The following is a 16,067-nucleotide window of genomic DNA, read 5'->3' as shown; positions in this document are numbered from 1 at the left end:
TGTTGTGAATGGGCCAATTTCGTCTTTTTTTATGGCTGAGTAGTATTCCATTGTGTATATATACCACATCTTCTTTATCCAATCATCAGTTTCTGGGCATGTAGGCTGGTTCCACGTCTTGGCTATTGTAAATAATGCTGCGATGAACATAGGGGTGCAACGGACTCTTGAGATATCTGATATCAGGTTCTTAGGATAGATTCCCAGTAATGGGATGGCTGGGTCATAGGGTATTTCTATTTTTAACTTTTTGAGAAATCTCCATACTGTTTTCCATAGTGGCTGTACCAGTTTGCATTCCCACCAACAGTGTATGAGGGTTCCTCTTTCTCCACAACCTCTCCAACATTTGTCGTTCTTGGTTTTGGATGTTTTTGCCAATCTAACGGGGGTAAGGTGATATCTTAGTGTAGTTTTGATTTGCATTTCCCTGATGATTAGCGATGATGAACATCTTTTCATGTGTCTATTGGCCATACTCATATCTTCTTTTGAGAAATGTCTGTTCATGTCCTCTGCCCATTTTTTGATCGGGTTGTTTGTTTTTTTGTTGTTAAGCAGTGTGAGTTCTTTGTATATTATGGAGATTAACCCTTTGTCGGATAAGTGGCTTGTAAATATTTTTTCCCAATTAGTGAGCTGTTTTTTTGTTTCAATCCTGTTTTCCCTTGCCTTGAAGAAGCTCTTTAGTCTGATGAAGTCCCATTTGTTTATTCTTTCTATTGTTTCCCTCAACTGAGGAGTTACAGTGTCCGAAAAGATTCTTTTGAAACTGATGTCAAAGAGTGGACTGCCTATATTCTCTTCCAAAAGACTTATTGTCTCAGGCCTAATCTTTAGGTCTTTGATCCATTTTGAGTTTATTTTGGTGTGTGGTGAAAAAGAATGGTCAATTTTCAATCTTTTGCATGTGGCTGTCCAGTTTTCCCAGCACCATTTGTTGAAGAGACTTTCTTTTCTCCATTGTAGGCCCTCTGCTCCTTTGTCGAAGATTAGCTGTCCATAGATGTGTGGTTTTATCTCTGGGCTTTCAATTCTGTTCCATTGATCTGTGGACCTGTTTTTGTACCAGTACCATGCTGTTTTGATCACTGTAGCTTTGTAGTATGTTTTGAAATCGGGGATTGTGATTCCGCCGGCTTTGTTTTTCTTGCTCAGGATTGCTTTAGCAATTCGCGGTCTTTTGTTGCCCCATATGAATTTTAGGATTGTTTGTTCAATATCTGTGAAGAATGTTCTTGGGATTCTGATTGGGATAGCATTGAATCTGTATATTGCTTTAGGTAGTATGGACATTTTAACTATGTTTATTCTTCCAATCCATGTGCAAGGAATGTTTTTCCATCTCTTTATGTCATCGCCTATTTCTTTCAAGAAAGTCTTGTAGTTTTCATTGTATAGATCCTTCACTTCCTTGGTTAAATGTATCCCAAGGTATTTTATTCTTTTCGTTGTGATTGTGAATGGGATAGAGTTCTTGAGTTCTTTTTCTGTTAGTTTATTGTTAGTGTATAGAAATGCTGATTTATGCACGTTAATTTTATACCCTGCTACTTTGCTGTAGTTGTTGATTATTTCTAATAGTTTTTCTGTGGATTCTTTGGGGTTTTCTATGTATAAGATCATGTCATCTGCAAACAACGAGAGTTTTACTTCTTCGTTACCTATTTGGATTCCTTTTATTTCTTTTTCCTGCCGAATTGCTCTGGCCAGCACCTCCAGTACTATGTTGAATAGGAGTGGTGAAAGTGGGCACCCTTGTCTTGTTCCTGTCCTCAGAGGGATGGCTTTCAGCTTTTGTCCATTGAGTATGATGTTGGCTGTGGGTCTATCATATATGGCCTTTATTATGTTGAGGTACTTTCCTTCTATACCCATTTTACTGAGGGTTTTTATCATAAATGGGTGTTGGATCTTGTCGAATGCTTTCTCTGCATCTATTGAGATGATCATGTGGTTTTTGTTTTTCATTCTGTTGATGTAGTGTATCACGTTGATTGACTTGCAGATGTTGAACCATCCCTGTGTCCCTGGTATAAATCCCACTTGATCATGGTGTATAATCTTTTTGATGTATTGCTGTAATCGGTTTGCCAAAATTTTGTTGAGGATTTTTGCATCTATGTTCATCAGTGATATCGGCCTGTAGTTCTCCTTCTTTGTGTTGTCCTTGTCAGGTTTGGGGATCAGAGTGATGTTGGCTTCATAGAATGTGTTAGGGAGTTCTCCATCTTTCTCAATTTTCTGGAACAGTTTGAGGAGAATAGGTATTAAGTCTTCTTTGAATGTTTGGTAGAATTCTCCAGAGAAGCCGTCTGGTCCTGGACTCTTGTTTTTGGGGAGGTTTTTGATTACCGTTTCTATTTCCTTACTTGTGATTGGTCTATTCAGATTCTCCATTTCTTCCTGATTCAGTTTGGGGAGATTGTAGGAGTCTAGGAATTTGTCCATTTCTTCCAAGTTGTTCAATTTGTTGGCATATAGTTTTTCATAGTATTCTCTTATGATCTCTTGTATTTCATTGGTATCTGTTGTGATTTCTCCTCTGTCATTCCTGATTTTATTAATTTGCGATTTCTCTCTTCTTTTCTTGGTGAGTCTGGCTAGGGGTTTGTCAATTTTGTTAATTCTTTTGAAGAACCAACTCTTTGTTTCATTGATCCTTTCTATTGTCTTTTTTGTTTCAATATCGTTTATTTCTGCTCTTATTTTTATTATTTCCCTCCTTCTACTGACTCTGGGCTTTGTTTGTTCTTCTTTTTCTAGTTCTGTTAGGTGTCGTTTGAGGTTGCTTACGTGAGCTTTTTCTTGTTTAGTGAGGTGAGCCTGTATTGCGATGAATTTCCCTCTTAGGACTGCTTTTGCTGCATCCCAAATGATTTGGTATGGCATGTTCTCATTTTCATTTGTCTCGAGATAATATTTGATTTCTTCTTTAATTTCTTCAATGATCCATTGTTTGTTGAGAAGCGTGTTGTTTAGTCTCCACATTTTTGCACCTTTCTCTGCTTTTTTCTTGTAGTTGATTTCTAGTTTAATAGCGTTATGATCAGAAAAGATGCTTGATATTATTTCAACTCTCTTGTATTTATTGATGTTTGCTTTGGTTCCCAAAATATGGTCAATCCTTGAGAATGTTCCATGTGCACTTGAGAAGAATGTGTAACCTGCTGTTTTTGGATGAAGTGTTCTATATATATCTATTAAGTCCATCTGGTCTAATTTTTCATTTAATTCTATTATTTCCTTGTTGATTTTCTGTCTGGATGTTCTGTCCATTGGTGTTAATGGTGTGTTGAGGTCCCCTACTATTATTGTATTGTTGTTGATGTCTTCTTTTAGTTCTATTAAGAGTTGCTTTACAAATTTTGGTGCTCCTGTGTTGGGTGCATATATATTTATAAGTGTTATGTCTTCTTGGTGGAGAGTCCCTTTTATCATTATATACTGTCCCTCTTTATCTTTCTTTATCTGTTTTGCTTTGAAATCTACCTTGTCTGATATTAGTATAGCGACACCTGCTTTCTTTTGTTCATTGTTAGCTTGGAGTATTGTTCTCCATCCCTTCACTCTGAGTCTGTGTTTGTCTTTGGGGCTGAGGTGTGTTTCCTGGAGGCAGCATATTGTTGGATCTTGTTCTTTGATCCATCCTGCCACTCTGTGTCTTTTGATTGGGGAGTGCAATCCATTTACATTTAGAGTGATTATTGAGACGTGGGGGCCTACCACTACCATTTTGTGTCTTGTTTTCCGGTTTTCTTCAGTTTCCTTTGTTTCTCGTCCCATGGTTTAATCTGTTCTGATGTAGAGCTGCTACTCTCTGTTGTTGTCCTTCTACTTATCTCCTCTGCTCTTGGTTTTGTAGCCCCTTTCCTTTTTTGGATTTTTCAGGAATGAGGGTTTTCCTGAGGATTTCCTGAAGAGGAGGTTTTTTGGCAATGAACTCCCTTAATTTTTGTTTATCTGGGAAAGTTTTTATTTCTCCATCGTATTTGAAGGATATTTTCGCTGGGTAGAGAATTCTCGGCTGTAGATTTTTGTCCTTCAGATTTTTGAATATATCATTCCACTCTCTTCTAGCCTGTAAAGTTTCTGCTGAGAAATCTGCTGATGGCCTGATGGGGGTTCCTTTGTAGGTTAGTTTCTTTTGCCTGGCTGTCCTTAATATTTTCTCCTTGTCGTTGACTTTTGCTAGCTTCACTACTATATGGCGTGGAGTTGGTCTTCTTGCATTGATAAAGTTTGGAGATCTATTGGCTTCTGTCACCTGAAGATCCATCTCCCTCACCAGATTTGGGAAGATCTCAGCCATTATTTCTTTGAATAGGTTTTCTGCCCCTTTCTCCTTCTCTTCTCCCTCTGGTATACCTATAATCCTTACGTTGCATCTCCTAATTGTGTCTGATAATTCTCGGAGAGTTTCTTCATTTCTTTTAAGTCTTGCTTCTCTCTCCTCCTCTGCCTGCAACAATTCTATATTGCCATCTTCCAAATTGCTAATTCTTTCCTCCATATTATCGGCCCTACTGTTCAGAGCATCTAGATTTTTCTTAATCTCCTCTATTGTGTTCTTCATTTCCAATATTTCTGTTTGGTTCTTCTTTATCGTATCAAACTCTTTTGTGACATAGCTCCCGAACTCGTTGAGTTGTCGGTCAGAATTCTCTCTTAACTCATTGAGAATCTTAATGATGGCTGTTTTGAAGTCATCATCATTTAGGTTATATATCTCATTTTCTTTGGGATTGTTTTCTGTGTATTTGTTACTTTCTTTCTGTTCTGGAGATTTAATGTATTTTTTCATATTGCTTGATGTTGTTGATTTGTGCCTCCGCATGGAGATAGAGTTTAGTTGCTCCTTTCACTTGTTTCAGCTGCTGCGGTGGGGGAGCAGCTGTTTATACTGCACCAACCAGGAACCCTGTCCGTAGTTGCTAACTGGGCCTGGGCCCCTCTTCGTAGCCACAGTGGCCCTTTGGATTCCCTCCTCTGCCGTGGGGGCCGTCACAGGGGGGCTTCAGGCTGCAGGTGCCTACTGTTGCAGCCCACCTAGATGTGCTCTCTCCTTGGGGTCTGCAACGGTGTTATGGGCTTTTCCAGCGGCCAGGGGTGGGATCACTTATATTTGTCGCTCCGTTGCTGTCGGCACCCACCGCATCTCACTTGTCCTCTATGGGTCGCTGGAGAGCTATTGGCATCTTCTACAGTCTGTGGTTAGTACACCTAGCTATGCTGCTTTTGCCCTGGGGTCTTCCAGCCTTGTGGCTGGCGGCTGGGTGCCTTCTACTGGTGCTGTGCAGAGGCTTTCCCTAAGGCTGCTGTGAGCCTGTAGGGTTTCCCCCTAGGCTACTAAGCTGGGTCTCTGGAACTCTCTCCAGCCCCAGTCCTCTCCGAGATCTCCGGCAATCCCTAGTCTCATGGGGCAGGCAACGGCAGCTGGGGGTCGCCCCGCCCTCTGGGTTTCTCTCCGGGCCTCTCCCGGGAGCCCTGAATGTTGGGCGTGGCCCCTCTGCTAATGGCAGACAGAGAGTTTTGTCTGCTGCCTGGCGGAACTCTGGCGCTTCCCCTTCGGGTCGCAGAACCGGCCTTTGAAAGTTCCCCCCGCCCCGGTCCTCTCCGAGATCTCTGGCAATCTCTAGCCCCACGGGGCGGGCAACGGCAGCTGGGGGTCGCCCCACCCTCTGGGATTCTCTCCGGGCCTCTCCCGGAGCCGTGAATGCACGGCGTGGCCCCTCTGCTAACGGCACACAGAGAGTTTTGTCTGCTGCCCGGGCGGAGCTCCGGCGCTTCCCCTCCGGGTCGCAGAACCGGCCTTTGAAAGTTCCCCCAGCCCCGGTCCTCTCCGAGATCTCCGGCAATCCCTAGTCCCACGGGGCGGGCAACGGCAGCTGGGGGTCGCCCCGCCCTCTGGGCTTCTCTCCGGGCCTCTCCCGGGAGCCCTGAATGCTGGGCGTGGCCCCTCTGCTAATGGCAGACAGAGAGTTTTGTCTGCTGCCTGGGCGGAGCTCCGGCGCTTCCCCTCCGGGTCGCAGAACCGGCCTTTGAAAGTTCCCCCAGCCCCGGTCCTCTCCAAGATCTCTGGCAATCCCTAGTCCCACGGGGCGGGCAACGGCAACTGGGAGACCTCCATACCCTCCGTGACTCTCTCTGGGACCCTCCGGGTGCCCCGAGCACCAGGCTGGGTCTCCCCGCCAATGGCGGGGAGAGACTCTCCCCGCGGGCTCAGGTGTGCAACTCCAAAGTTTCCCTCTGCGTTTAGGAGTAATTGCGGGGGGTTTAGGTAGGGTTCTGGTCACCTGTTTCCACCGTCGCTCCTCTGTTGTGTGCTCGCTCCTGCCCTAGATGTGTGTGGATCCTCTGGGGGCGTCCGTTGGAAGAAAGCCGCTTGTGGGTACTAGGCTGCTGGTCGGGGTCAGAGAGTTTTCACCTATTTCCACATCCTCCCGGAGGAAAGCCCGTCCGCCTTCCGATGTATAGTCGCGTGGGTGTCTCAGACATCCTGAGATGCTGTCTGGATATCCTTTGTCAAGCGATAAGTGTCCAAATAATTGTAGACTCGAAGGGCGAGAGACAAAGAGGACTACTCACGGCGCCATCTTGGATCTTCTCAATACATTCCCTTTTTTACTTAAATCCTTTGAGTCGGGTTTCTGTCACTTGCAACAGAAAGCATTCTTCTTAATACAAAATCAATCCCAGGAAATGTTTAGGGTTGAAGCATATTAATGTCTACAACTCACTTTGAAAAGCATTAAAATATACGATGGATTGACAGAGGACATATGATAATACAAATATAGCGAATATATTAAGCATAGACGCTAGGTATGGATACACATGAACGTTCACTGAACAATCCTTTCACCTTTTCTGTACTTATGAACATTTTCATAGTAAAATATTGGGGATGAAAATCAACAGCAGGAGTTAGAAGCCATATCAGCATTAATTTGGACTTCAGGGACTGATTAAAAGGAGCTACTGTAGGACTACTACAGGTTTAAGAAATCTGGCCCTGCATTAAAGCGACAGTTATTTACTCCTTTTGCAAAACTAGGGACTTAGAAGAAAGGCAAGGCGGCAGGATGTGTCACAAGGCAATAAATGTCATTTCCCACTGATGTCTTTGCTGGAACAACAACTTTCAATGGAAAAAGCAAAGCCAACATTACTGCTTTCATGGCCAATACACAGTTTATCACTGCCATAAAGTGACTCAAACTGAAGGGATACAGACTTATGCGCACACACACGCGTGCACACACGATATGACCGAGAAATGTGTTGGCATCATTTAACTATTTGATGACTTTAATTTTCTCTCAGCATTTTCATCTAGCTCACCAAAGCCATTAGTAAGTCTACGCAATATAACTTCCATTTCACACAGCTACTTCCCTGCGGTAGAGACAAAGCATTGCCTAATCCATATCCATTCTCCCGTTCTTTTTTACTAATAGTACCCAAATTTTATTGGGGGCAGCAATAAGTCCAGCTGCTTTGCTTCTAGAGCTGACCAATGAGACAGGCAGAAGACAACATGTGGAAGCTTTTGGGGAGCTTTCTGGAGGGAAGGAACTGACTTGACTAGGAGAACTGTCCTTTCTCTTTCCCCTTCTTGCCTGACAGACATGATAGCTGGAGTTCCTGCAGCCATTTTGTGACCAAGCTATGAAGAAAATGAATCCACATGCTAAGAGCAAACTACAAACACAGAAGAGGCCTGGTTCCCTGATAACTTTATACCAGGACCAGCCTACCCACCCTCTAGATAGAAATCTTTTGCAAGAAGACAGAATAAACCCCAAACTTAAGTTATTATTGTTAAACATCTTTTTTTTTTTAAAGATTTTATTTTTTTCCTTTTTCTCCCCAAAGCCCCCCCCGGTACATAGTTGTATATTCTTTGTTGTGGGTCCTTCTAGTTGTGGCGTGTGGGATGCTGCCTCAGCGTGGCTTGATGAGCAGTGCCATGTCCACGCCCAGGATTCGAACCAACGAAACACTGGGCCGCCTGCAGCGGAGCGCGCGAACTTAACCACTCGGCCACGGGGCCAGCCCCGTTGTTAAACATCTTTTACCAGCTGCCAAATGTAGTTCCTAACTGATAGGACACCTTATCTAAAATGGCTAAAACCTGCACCCCACTGCAATTCATGTCTACACATATTTCATGAATTGGGATATATAAGACACTCTACAAACTAAATTCAAAAACTTCAGAAAATGCTACCCATCACCAACTGAAAATGTTATCTGGAACTCTGTTCACTATATTCTAGCGTAACATCATCTTATTTTCCATTTTCTTTCTTTTCTCCAGCTTTCTCTGAGCATTTCCTCACACAATCTGCTCTTTGTAAAGTCAGTTTACAAGTCTTCATTCAGAAAACATCCACAATTACTTTCCCTTGCTTCTCTGAGGATTAAAAGCATGCCAAATCTAAATGCAATGTGGAATCTTGGATGGAATCTTGGAATAGAAAAGGGCATTAGTGGAAAAACTGGGGAAATCCAAATAAAGTCTGGAGTACTAAACTCCAAGCAAACAAAAATTTACTAAGTAAACAAAAGTTTACTAAAGTACTTACTTAAAGTAACCTAAAGTACTGTACCAACATTAATTTATTTTGATAAACAAACCATGGTCATATGTACGATGTTAACATTAGAGGAGGTGGGATGAAGGCTATATAGGAACACTCTGTATCATATTCGCAACTCATCTATAGATCTAAAATTATTTCAAAATAAGTTGAAAACAAAAAGCATGCCAAAAGAGCTGACTTTTCCTTAAACCAGGGCTCAACATCACAGATAACAGCTTTAAATAACCAAGTTGCAAACTCTGCTTTTTCTTAATTTCAGGGCAAACCAACAATAATTTAAGCTATGTTACTCTTGAGGGCATCTGCATCTCATTCGCTCCCCCTGTCCAAAAGTTAGAACATCAGAGAAGAGCTCAAGAGCTAGATAACACTGTCAAGATATTGTGCACCATTAATGCTATGATACATAATAAATAAGAGTCCGCAGCACATGGTCATCCCAGACACACGTGAAAAGGCAGATACTTAGACCTCTACCCCAGGGCCAGAAATAAGGCCATAAAAGCCTAACTAAGCAGATCCTTTTTGCTTCTATAGACACCACACCAAGCCTCCCAGCATCCAAGCAAGTACACGAGAGGTGAAACTTGACATTTTTAGATATACAAAGTCATAGTCTTGTTTTGCATTTTGAGTTTTCTTAAGGCAGAGACCACATGCACTACAATAGCAATTATTACTTCTGTAGATCTATAAACCCAAAAGAGAACTGTGGGTATTCGCAACTGGACAATAAACATCTCCTGAAGAGAACCTGCCTCTGTGAGGCTTTACTGAAGTGCTCTCTGTAGAACATCACTATTGTGACCCACCTTCCACCTAGCTCATAACTGATTCTTCATTCTCTGAACACCCATGAAATTTAACATAGCCCACAGCTTCACCCGTAATTATTCTCTATTCATTCAATAAATAATTAGTGCAAGGAGTGTTTCATAATAGCTAACAACAGTGGTTCATATTTAGTGAGTGCTGACCATGTGCCAGACACTGACCTAAGGCTAGGGCAAGCAATGTGGGAAACGGCAATAAAAAATGGTCCCAGTCCTTTGGTAATTTCCCGGGCAACAAAGAAGGTCCTTCCTTATGAGTGCCTTAACAAGGAAGAAATCCCACCTGTACATGAGATAGAGGAGCTTCAGCACAGGAACGCCTTAATCAGACTGTTTTGCTAGAGCACATCCTCCAGTGGCTTCTTAAAAAGGGCACATGGAAGGTCAAACTTGGACACCTCGCATGCGTGAAATGTCTTTATCTTTCCCTCACACCTGCCTGAGAGTTTGGCTGCATACAGAATTCTGGGAATCCACTTTCCTTCAGAAGGCACTCCTTACTCCATTATCTTCTAGTTTCCAATCTTGCTATAATTCTATGACTCCTGACCCTATCTGTGTAATTTGTAGATATTCTTTTGTCTTTATAGTGCTCAAAAATTTCATGATGTTGTGTCTTGGCATGGATAGTTTTAAATTAATTGTGGTAGATTCCCGGAGAGTCCTTTTAATCTGGAAACTCATATCCTTTGGTTTTGAGAAATTTTATTTTATTTTGGATGACTTCTTCATGCCATCAAACAGTAACCACCCACTATCCCTCCTTGTTACAGACATCTACAAACTTCTGTGTCATTCAGTCTTCCACGTTCCCTAAAGATTTTAGCTTCTAGATCACTGTCTCTTCTGCTATTACTACTCCTGCTTATTTATGATCATCTCAATGTGAACAGATATAATCCTTCCACTATCCTTACCTCTCAGTTCCTTGACTTCTGTCTTTCGATGATGTCCTCTATCCTACCTCAGCCACTCCCTCCCACAGTGCCCACATCCAAGCAGTTCAACACAGCTCAAGAAAAAGCACACAACCATGCTAACCGGGTCTCACCTAAATTTATGACAACAGACACCAAATGGGCACTTGGTGTTGCCTAGCAATCCTAAAACATTTCCTTATTCAACTCATGTTTCCCTGCTCTCCTGGTAAATGTTTCACCTTCTTTCTCTTCAAACTTCTAACACCTCCTCCACGCTTCACTTTTAGCTGAAGACCTTCCTTCTTATTTAACTGAGAATACAGAAGTAATCAGAAGAGAACTTCCACTTTGTCCCACCACCAACCTACCAACGCACCAGCACTTCGGTCCATATAATCACCACAGATGAACTGTCCCTGCGCCTATCTAGCCTGAGGCCAAAACATCCATTCATGTCCAAGATCACATTCCTGGCACCTACTCAAGGACTTCACCCCTGTACTTGTCCCTTCTCTCTCTTTAATCATCAATTTGCCTCTCCGAACTCCATCACTCCTATCAACTTACAAACATGCTATAACGTCTGCCCACCTAAAGACAAAAAGAACTCTAATACTTCATGTCCTTCCAACCACAACCATATTACTCTGTTTTTCCTTATAACAATCCTTGAAACAACATTACTATGACTATCTATACTCACTGTCTTCAATTCCTCTCCTATTTTCTCTTGAACCCACTGCACCAAAACTGTTTTTGTCAAGGTCATCAACGACCTCCACATTACCAAATCTAATAGTCCTCATCAGTCCCTCAACAGTATTTATCATTTGGCTTTCCAAGAGAGTTCCTGATTCCTCTCCTAGTTCAGAGGTAGGAAATCATTTTCTCTTGGAAGACGTTTTACACTGTCTTTTCTTTTTTTTTTTTTTTAGGAAGATTAGCCCTGAGCTAACTACTGCCAATCCTCCTCTTTTTGCTGAGGAAGACTGGCCCTGAGCAAACATTCGTGCCCGTCCTCCTCTACTTTATATGTGGGACGCCTATCACAGCAAGCATGGCTTTTGCAAAGCGGTGCCATGCCTGCACCTGGGATCCGAACTGGCAAACCCCAGGCCACCAAGAAGTGGAACTTGAGAACTTAACCGCTACGCCACCGGCCGGCCCCAACACTGTCTTTTCTACATGGGATACCCCAGAGCTTGGATGCTGGTCCTCTTCTCTATCTACATTTACTTCTTCCATCTCTATCTAGTCTTGTAGCTTTAAATACAAATTTGGGAATCATCAGCATACCGGTAGTTTCTCCAATCCCAAACTTTCTCCTGAACGCCAGACTAATTTATCCAACTGCCTATCCAATATGTCCACTTGCATATCTATCAGGCAACTTGAAACGAACAAGGTCAAAACTGAACTTTATTTTCTCCACAAACCTGCTCTTATTCCAGGGTTCCCAATATCGGTAAATGGTAAATCTGTTCTTTCAATAGCTGAGCCCAAAACTGACTATAACGTCTCACATTATTGTTCCTTCAGCCCTATTTCTTCCTCAGTGCTTATTTCTCACCACTCTGTATTATGATTTTTACTGTTTTTGCCTCTCTCCACTTACAAAGGCGCTCTTTGAGGGCAAAGGCCTTATTTGTCTGAATCCACAACACCTACATAGTCTATGTTGGATTTATTTATACAAAGAGGCAGTAAAAACTGTTAGGCAAGTCCGGAGCAGTATCAGATCTCTCTGCAGAAAAAGATTTGAAGTAGGAAAGCATATATCAGCTATTTCCACTGGTTCTTTAATACAAGTCAAGATAGTTATTTGGTAATAACTCCAAAATCTCAGTAGCTTGAAACAACCAAGGTTTACTTCTTGCTCACTCTACATGTCAAACATAGGTCACCTGGAAGCTTGCTCTGGGTCCCAGACTGATGGACTAGCCACTATCTGTAGCCCAACAGTCACTATAACAGATGGAAAGGGAGTGGCAAATTACACACCAGAAACTTTGACCATGAAGGGATACACATCATTCCTGCCCACATTTCACTGACCAAAAGCAACTCAAAAGGCTCTACCCAACTTCAAGGGGGCAAGCAAGCACAACTGTACCACATGTCCCGGAGAGAGAAACCAACAATATTTGATGGCCAGCACTGATGGCTACCATTTCCTTAAAAAGAAGCCTCTAGTTCTGAGCAACAATATTTTAACTCCTGATCTCTATTTCCCATCTGTGAAAATGAACTTCCTTGCTAGAAAAGAACCACAGACTTGCAAAGTACTATCTTCAGGTCTTTAGGAATGTAACTGCACCAGTTAGGCCTGCCTCTTTCATCACTCAGGAGTGAGAGTGCAGCAGAGAAGCCAAATATATGTGACAGGAAAGTGCTAAGCCTAAATCTGCTAGCAATGTTCAATGTCAAAAGTCAGGGAAAGGCTTCAATGGGTAAGAAGAGTATGTTCACTTATGTAGAAGACGGGAATCTTCATCAAATTTCTTTTACAAAGGTATAGAACAGCCAGGCCCTGGGTTTCCTTGTACTACCCCTTATCTGAAAGCTAACCATTTAAACCACTTGATAGAAGATTCAGAGTTTGAGTAGTAGTCAGCATTCATCTTTTTAACGTGAAAACACTACCTTAAAAAAAAAGCTGCACACAGCCGTGCTACAAGAAACAAGAAAGGCAGCAGTTATTTTAGAAACAGATTTTATCGAGAAGCTCTTTTTTTCCCTAAAAGTCTCAAATACTCAAGAGTCCTAAGCTCAAGATGATCTGGGATGAACCCCAAGTCTACAGAGAGCTAGATTTAACGGATGGCTGCTCCAAGTTCTAAAGTATCCTGTGTAGTTTCTATTCTACACAAAGTTCAAATACTTTCTAACAGTAAAACTGGTTGCCAGAAACGTTAGGATGGATTGTAGATGGTTACCATAAGCAGCTAAACACTTGGAACTGTAAAGCCCACAGGGAATTCCATTGAAGGGCAGAGCAGGAGTTCAGTGTCACCTGCCAAATTAGAAGCAAATTAGGACTCCTAAATGCAGCCACGGTATCTAACCCCCACCTCCCCTATCCTTTACTCATTTAACAGACATGCATTAGCTGCTGGGGTGGGGGAAGGAACGCCAGGAAGTAAGATAAGGACAGAATTCTAAGATCCAGCTCTTGCTCTCCACGAATTTGGTCTAGTTAAAACAAAACAAAAACAAAAAACAGATCAGCTAGCAGCAAGTTAAAAATACAATGCCTTAAGTACCATAACAAGGATACAGGAAAAACCGTTCTAACACGTAAGTTGACAACCTTCTTTCAAGGGGAACAATACCATATTTGCTTTGCTAAGTGGCCAGAATGGAGCAAAAGCAAACAAAAAAAACCCCCTCTTCTGGTTTAACGACAGTTTAGCAGTACCAAAGCCTATTTCTTTCTCTCTCTCCCTCCCTCTCAACAGTCTCCGTGCTGCAACCTCTCCATCATTCCAACCTCCACACTCCACCGGCAGCCCCACAGCAGCTCCCTCACAAACAATGCCCAGTCTATCAAGGTCAGCCCCAAAGGCAAAGGGAGCAAAAATCGGAAACGGATCTTCCTCTAAGAGGCGCGGACCCTGCCCAATACCACCCTCCTCACTCAGAGGCACCCCGGGGTTCTGTCTCTAGGCTCAGGGGCCTGGAGTCCGCCGCTTTTGGGGGTCCTGGGCCTCTTTTCCCTATCCATCCAGTTAGTTTTCCCTCCTGCTCCCCTAATGACGTCCACCTCCCCACAACCTGAGCTCCCCATTGTGGAGTGAGGGTGCGTCGCGATGCAGGCTGGGGCAGGGGGAGGTGGGGAAACGCGCAATAGGGAAGATGCTGTCAGTGGGTGTGTATGTAGGGGCGGGAGGGGGGTATTCTTTAGCGAAGCCGCTGTCAAAGGGAAAGGCTCTAAGGAGACCTACTGTAGGGGGGCATTATAGGTAAGCCGTTTCTAGCGAAACCCATTTGGGGGGTTCTATCCAGGGGAGCTATTGTGTGTGGGTTTCTCTCTAGATAGCCGTTTCTGGGGGAAATATTCTATGGGGAAGGCTAGCGAGTTATCCATAAAAAAGACACTGTGGAAGTTCTCTATAGAGGAATCTTTCCTGGGGAAAACGTTCTACGGGGGTGAGGACGTCACAGTAGGGGATCTTCACAGGGGAGCCGTTGTGGGGTTGTCTATAGGGGAGCCATTGTGGGAGCCGCTACACACGGCGCTATTCCTGGGGCAACGTTCCTCCGGGAGCCGTTTAGTGAAAAACCGTCCGCAAGGAAGCCATGTCGGGCCACGCCCTGCGGCGGCAGGCGTCGCTGAACCCCAACACCCCGCAACCCCCGGCCCGGCCGCCCCTCGGCGGCCTCGGCCCCGCGTACCTGACGGAGGGCGACCCGCGGCCGGGGCCGCCGGGGGACCGCAAGCGGGGCAGCCCTAGCCGCTGCGGGGGGTACACGTCCATGGCGGCGGGCGGCGGAAGAGGACCGTGTGCGGCGAGGGTCGCTCTGGCCCGCGGGGAAGCTCCAGGCTCGCGGCGGCCAGGCGGGGCGGCGGGGCGTGCCGGGTGGGCGGGGGGCGCGGCGCGCGGAGGCACGTCGGGGCGGGGGCGGGGCCAGACGTGCGCAAGGAGCGTGGATGGGGGCGTCGGGACGAGCAGGGTTGGGGGCTGCGCCCTCCTTAAGCTGCCAGGCGGCCTGGCTGGACGTGGGGACCGCCGGTCTCCAGGGTGAGGGCCACCACGCCGCCGCCCTTCACTGTCCTAAGGCCTTGCATCAGGGAGGGGCATTCTCTGCGGCGCCCCCAACCACGCACACGGACGCGCCCGGGGGTGGGGCCTCGCTGCGCCCCGCCCCGCTCAGCCGGCTTCGGCCTCCAGCGAAGCCTTCCGGTGCGGCAGCGGGGTGCGGGGGCGCTGCCAAGACCTAAGACATCTGTGGGGTCCGGCTCGCTTCCCCGGTCCCCCAGGCGTGTGCCTCACTGCTGTTTCTCCCTCGTTGCTATTCAGTTGTGCATCCTCCCTTTAAACATCAAGCCGATTCTTAGCCGACCTCAGGTTAGCAGTGAGCGCTCAGCTCTGCGCTGGGCGTGGGCGTTAGGAGCTCACAAGATCCCAGAGAATCCCGGCCCTGTACCGTTCAGATTCTGGCTCGACCCGTTTCCGACTGCACGGCCACGTACAAGGAACCTGCTCCCACCCAGCCTCAGTCTTCTCATGTGTAAAACGTGGGAAATACCTCCTTGATAGGGTTGCCAGGCGTCATGTATATACAGGACGCACTTAATTATTTTGTCCTGAGTCCTCGATTGATTTTGTCAGGATTCCTTAAATATCCTGTATTCATCTTTTTACAATCAACTACAAAAATATTAGATCTACTTTTCCTCTGAGGTAATGGACACTTACATCACTTAAGTGGCAACGCTAGCTGAAAATCCTACCTCCACAAATAAAAAATCTGGACATTCCCTATAGTATCTCCAGCAGATTTAGCTGAAGGAAGACCAAAAGAAAGGACTAGAGATAAAAAGTTCTTGTTTTTCATATTCGAGAAAGAAAAAGACTTTAGGCTCAAGTTCCAAGTTGTGAACAAGTAAGTAACTAACCACCATTATTTAGAGACAACTTCACGTCAGTACACAGGATCTGCAAATAAGCCAATCAGCGACAGTCTCACTCCAGGGGCTTCTG

The 16,067-nt window shown here is 44.7% G+C and overlaps 1 protein-coding gene across 5 annotated transcripts in view; it reads right to left on the bottom strand.

Annotated features, from left to right (window-relative positions):
- Positions 1–15,172, bottom strand: part of DNAAF9 (dynein axonemal assembly factor 9) — a 165,756-nt gene extending 150,584 nt beyond the window's left edge. For all 5 annotated transcript variants that reach the window (XR_006891119.1, XM_046679049.1, XM_046679051.1 and 2 more), the window contains exon 1: positions 14,758–15,172. Coding sequence is in view for 4 of the 5 variants with exons in the window: in XM_046679049.1 (XP_046535005.1) it covers positions 14,758–14,840 (83 nt within the window). In the remaining variant the exon portion in view is untranslated. The remainder of the gene's footprint in view (positions 1–14,757) is intronic.
- Between the last annotated feature and the right edge of the window lie 895 nt (positions 15,173–16,067).

The sequence above is a fragment of the Equus quagga genome, chromosome 12 (genome assembly GCF_021613505.1).
Source record: "Equus quagga isolate Etosha38 chromosome 12, UCLA_HA_Equagga_1.0, whole genome shotgun sequence".
In the NCBI taxonomy this organism is placed as follows: Eukaryota; Metazoa; Chordata; class Mammalia; order Perissodactyla; family Equidae; genus Equus; species Equus quagga.
This window is presented reverse-complemented; position numbering and strand designations above follow the sequence as displayed.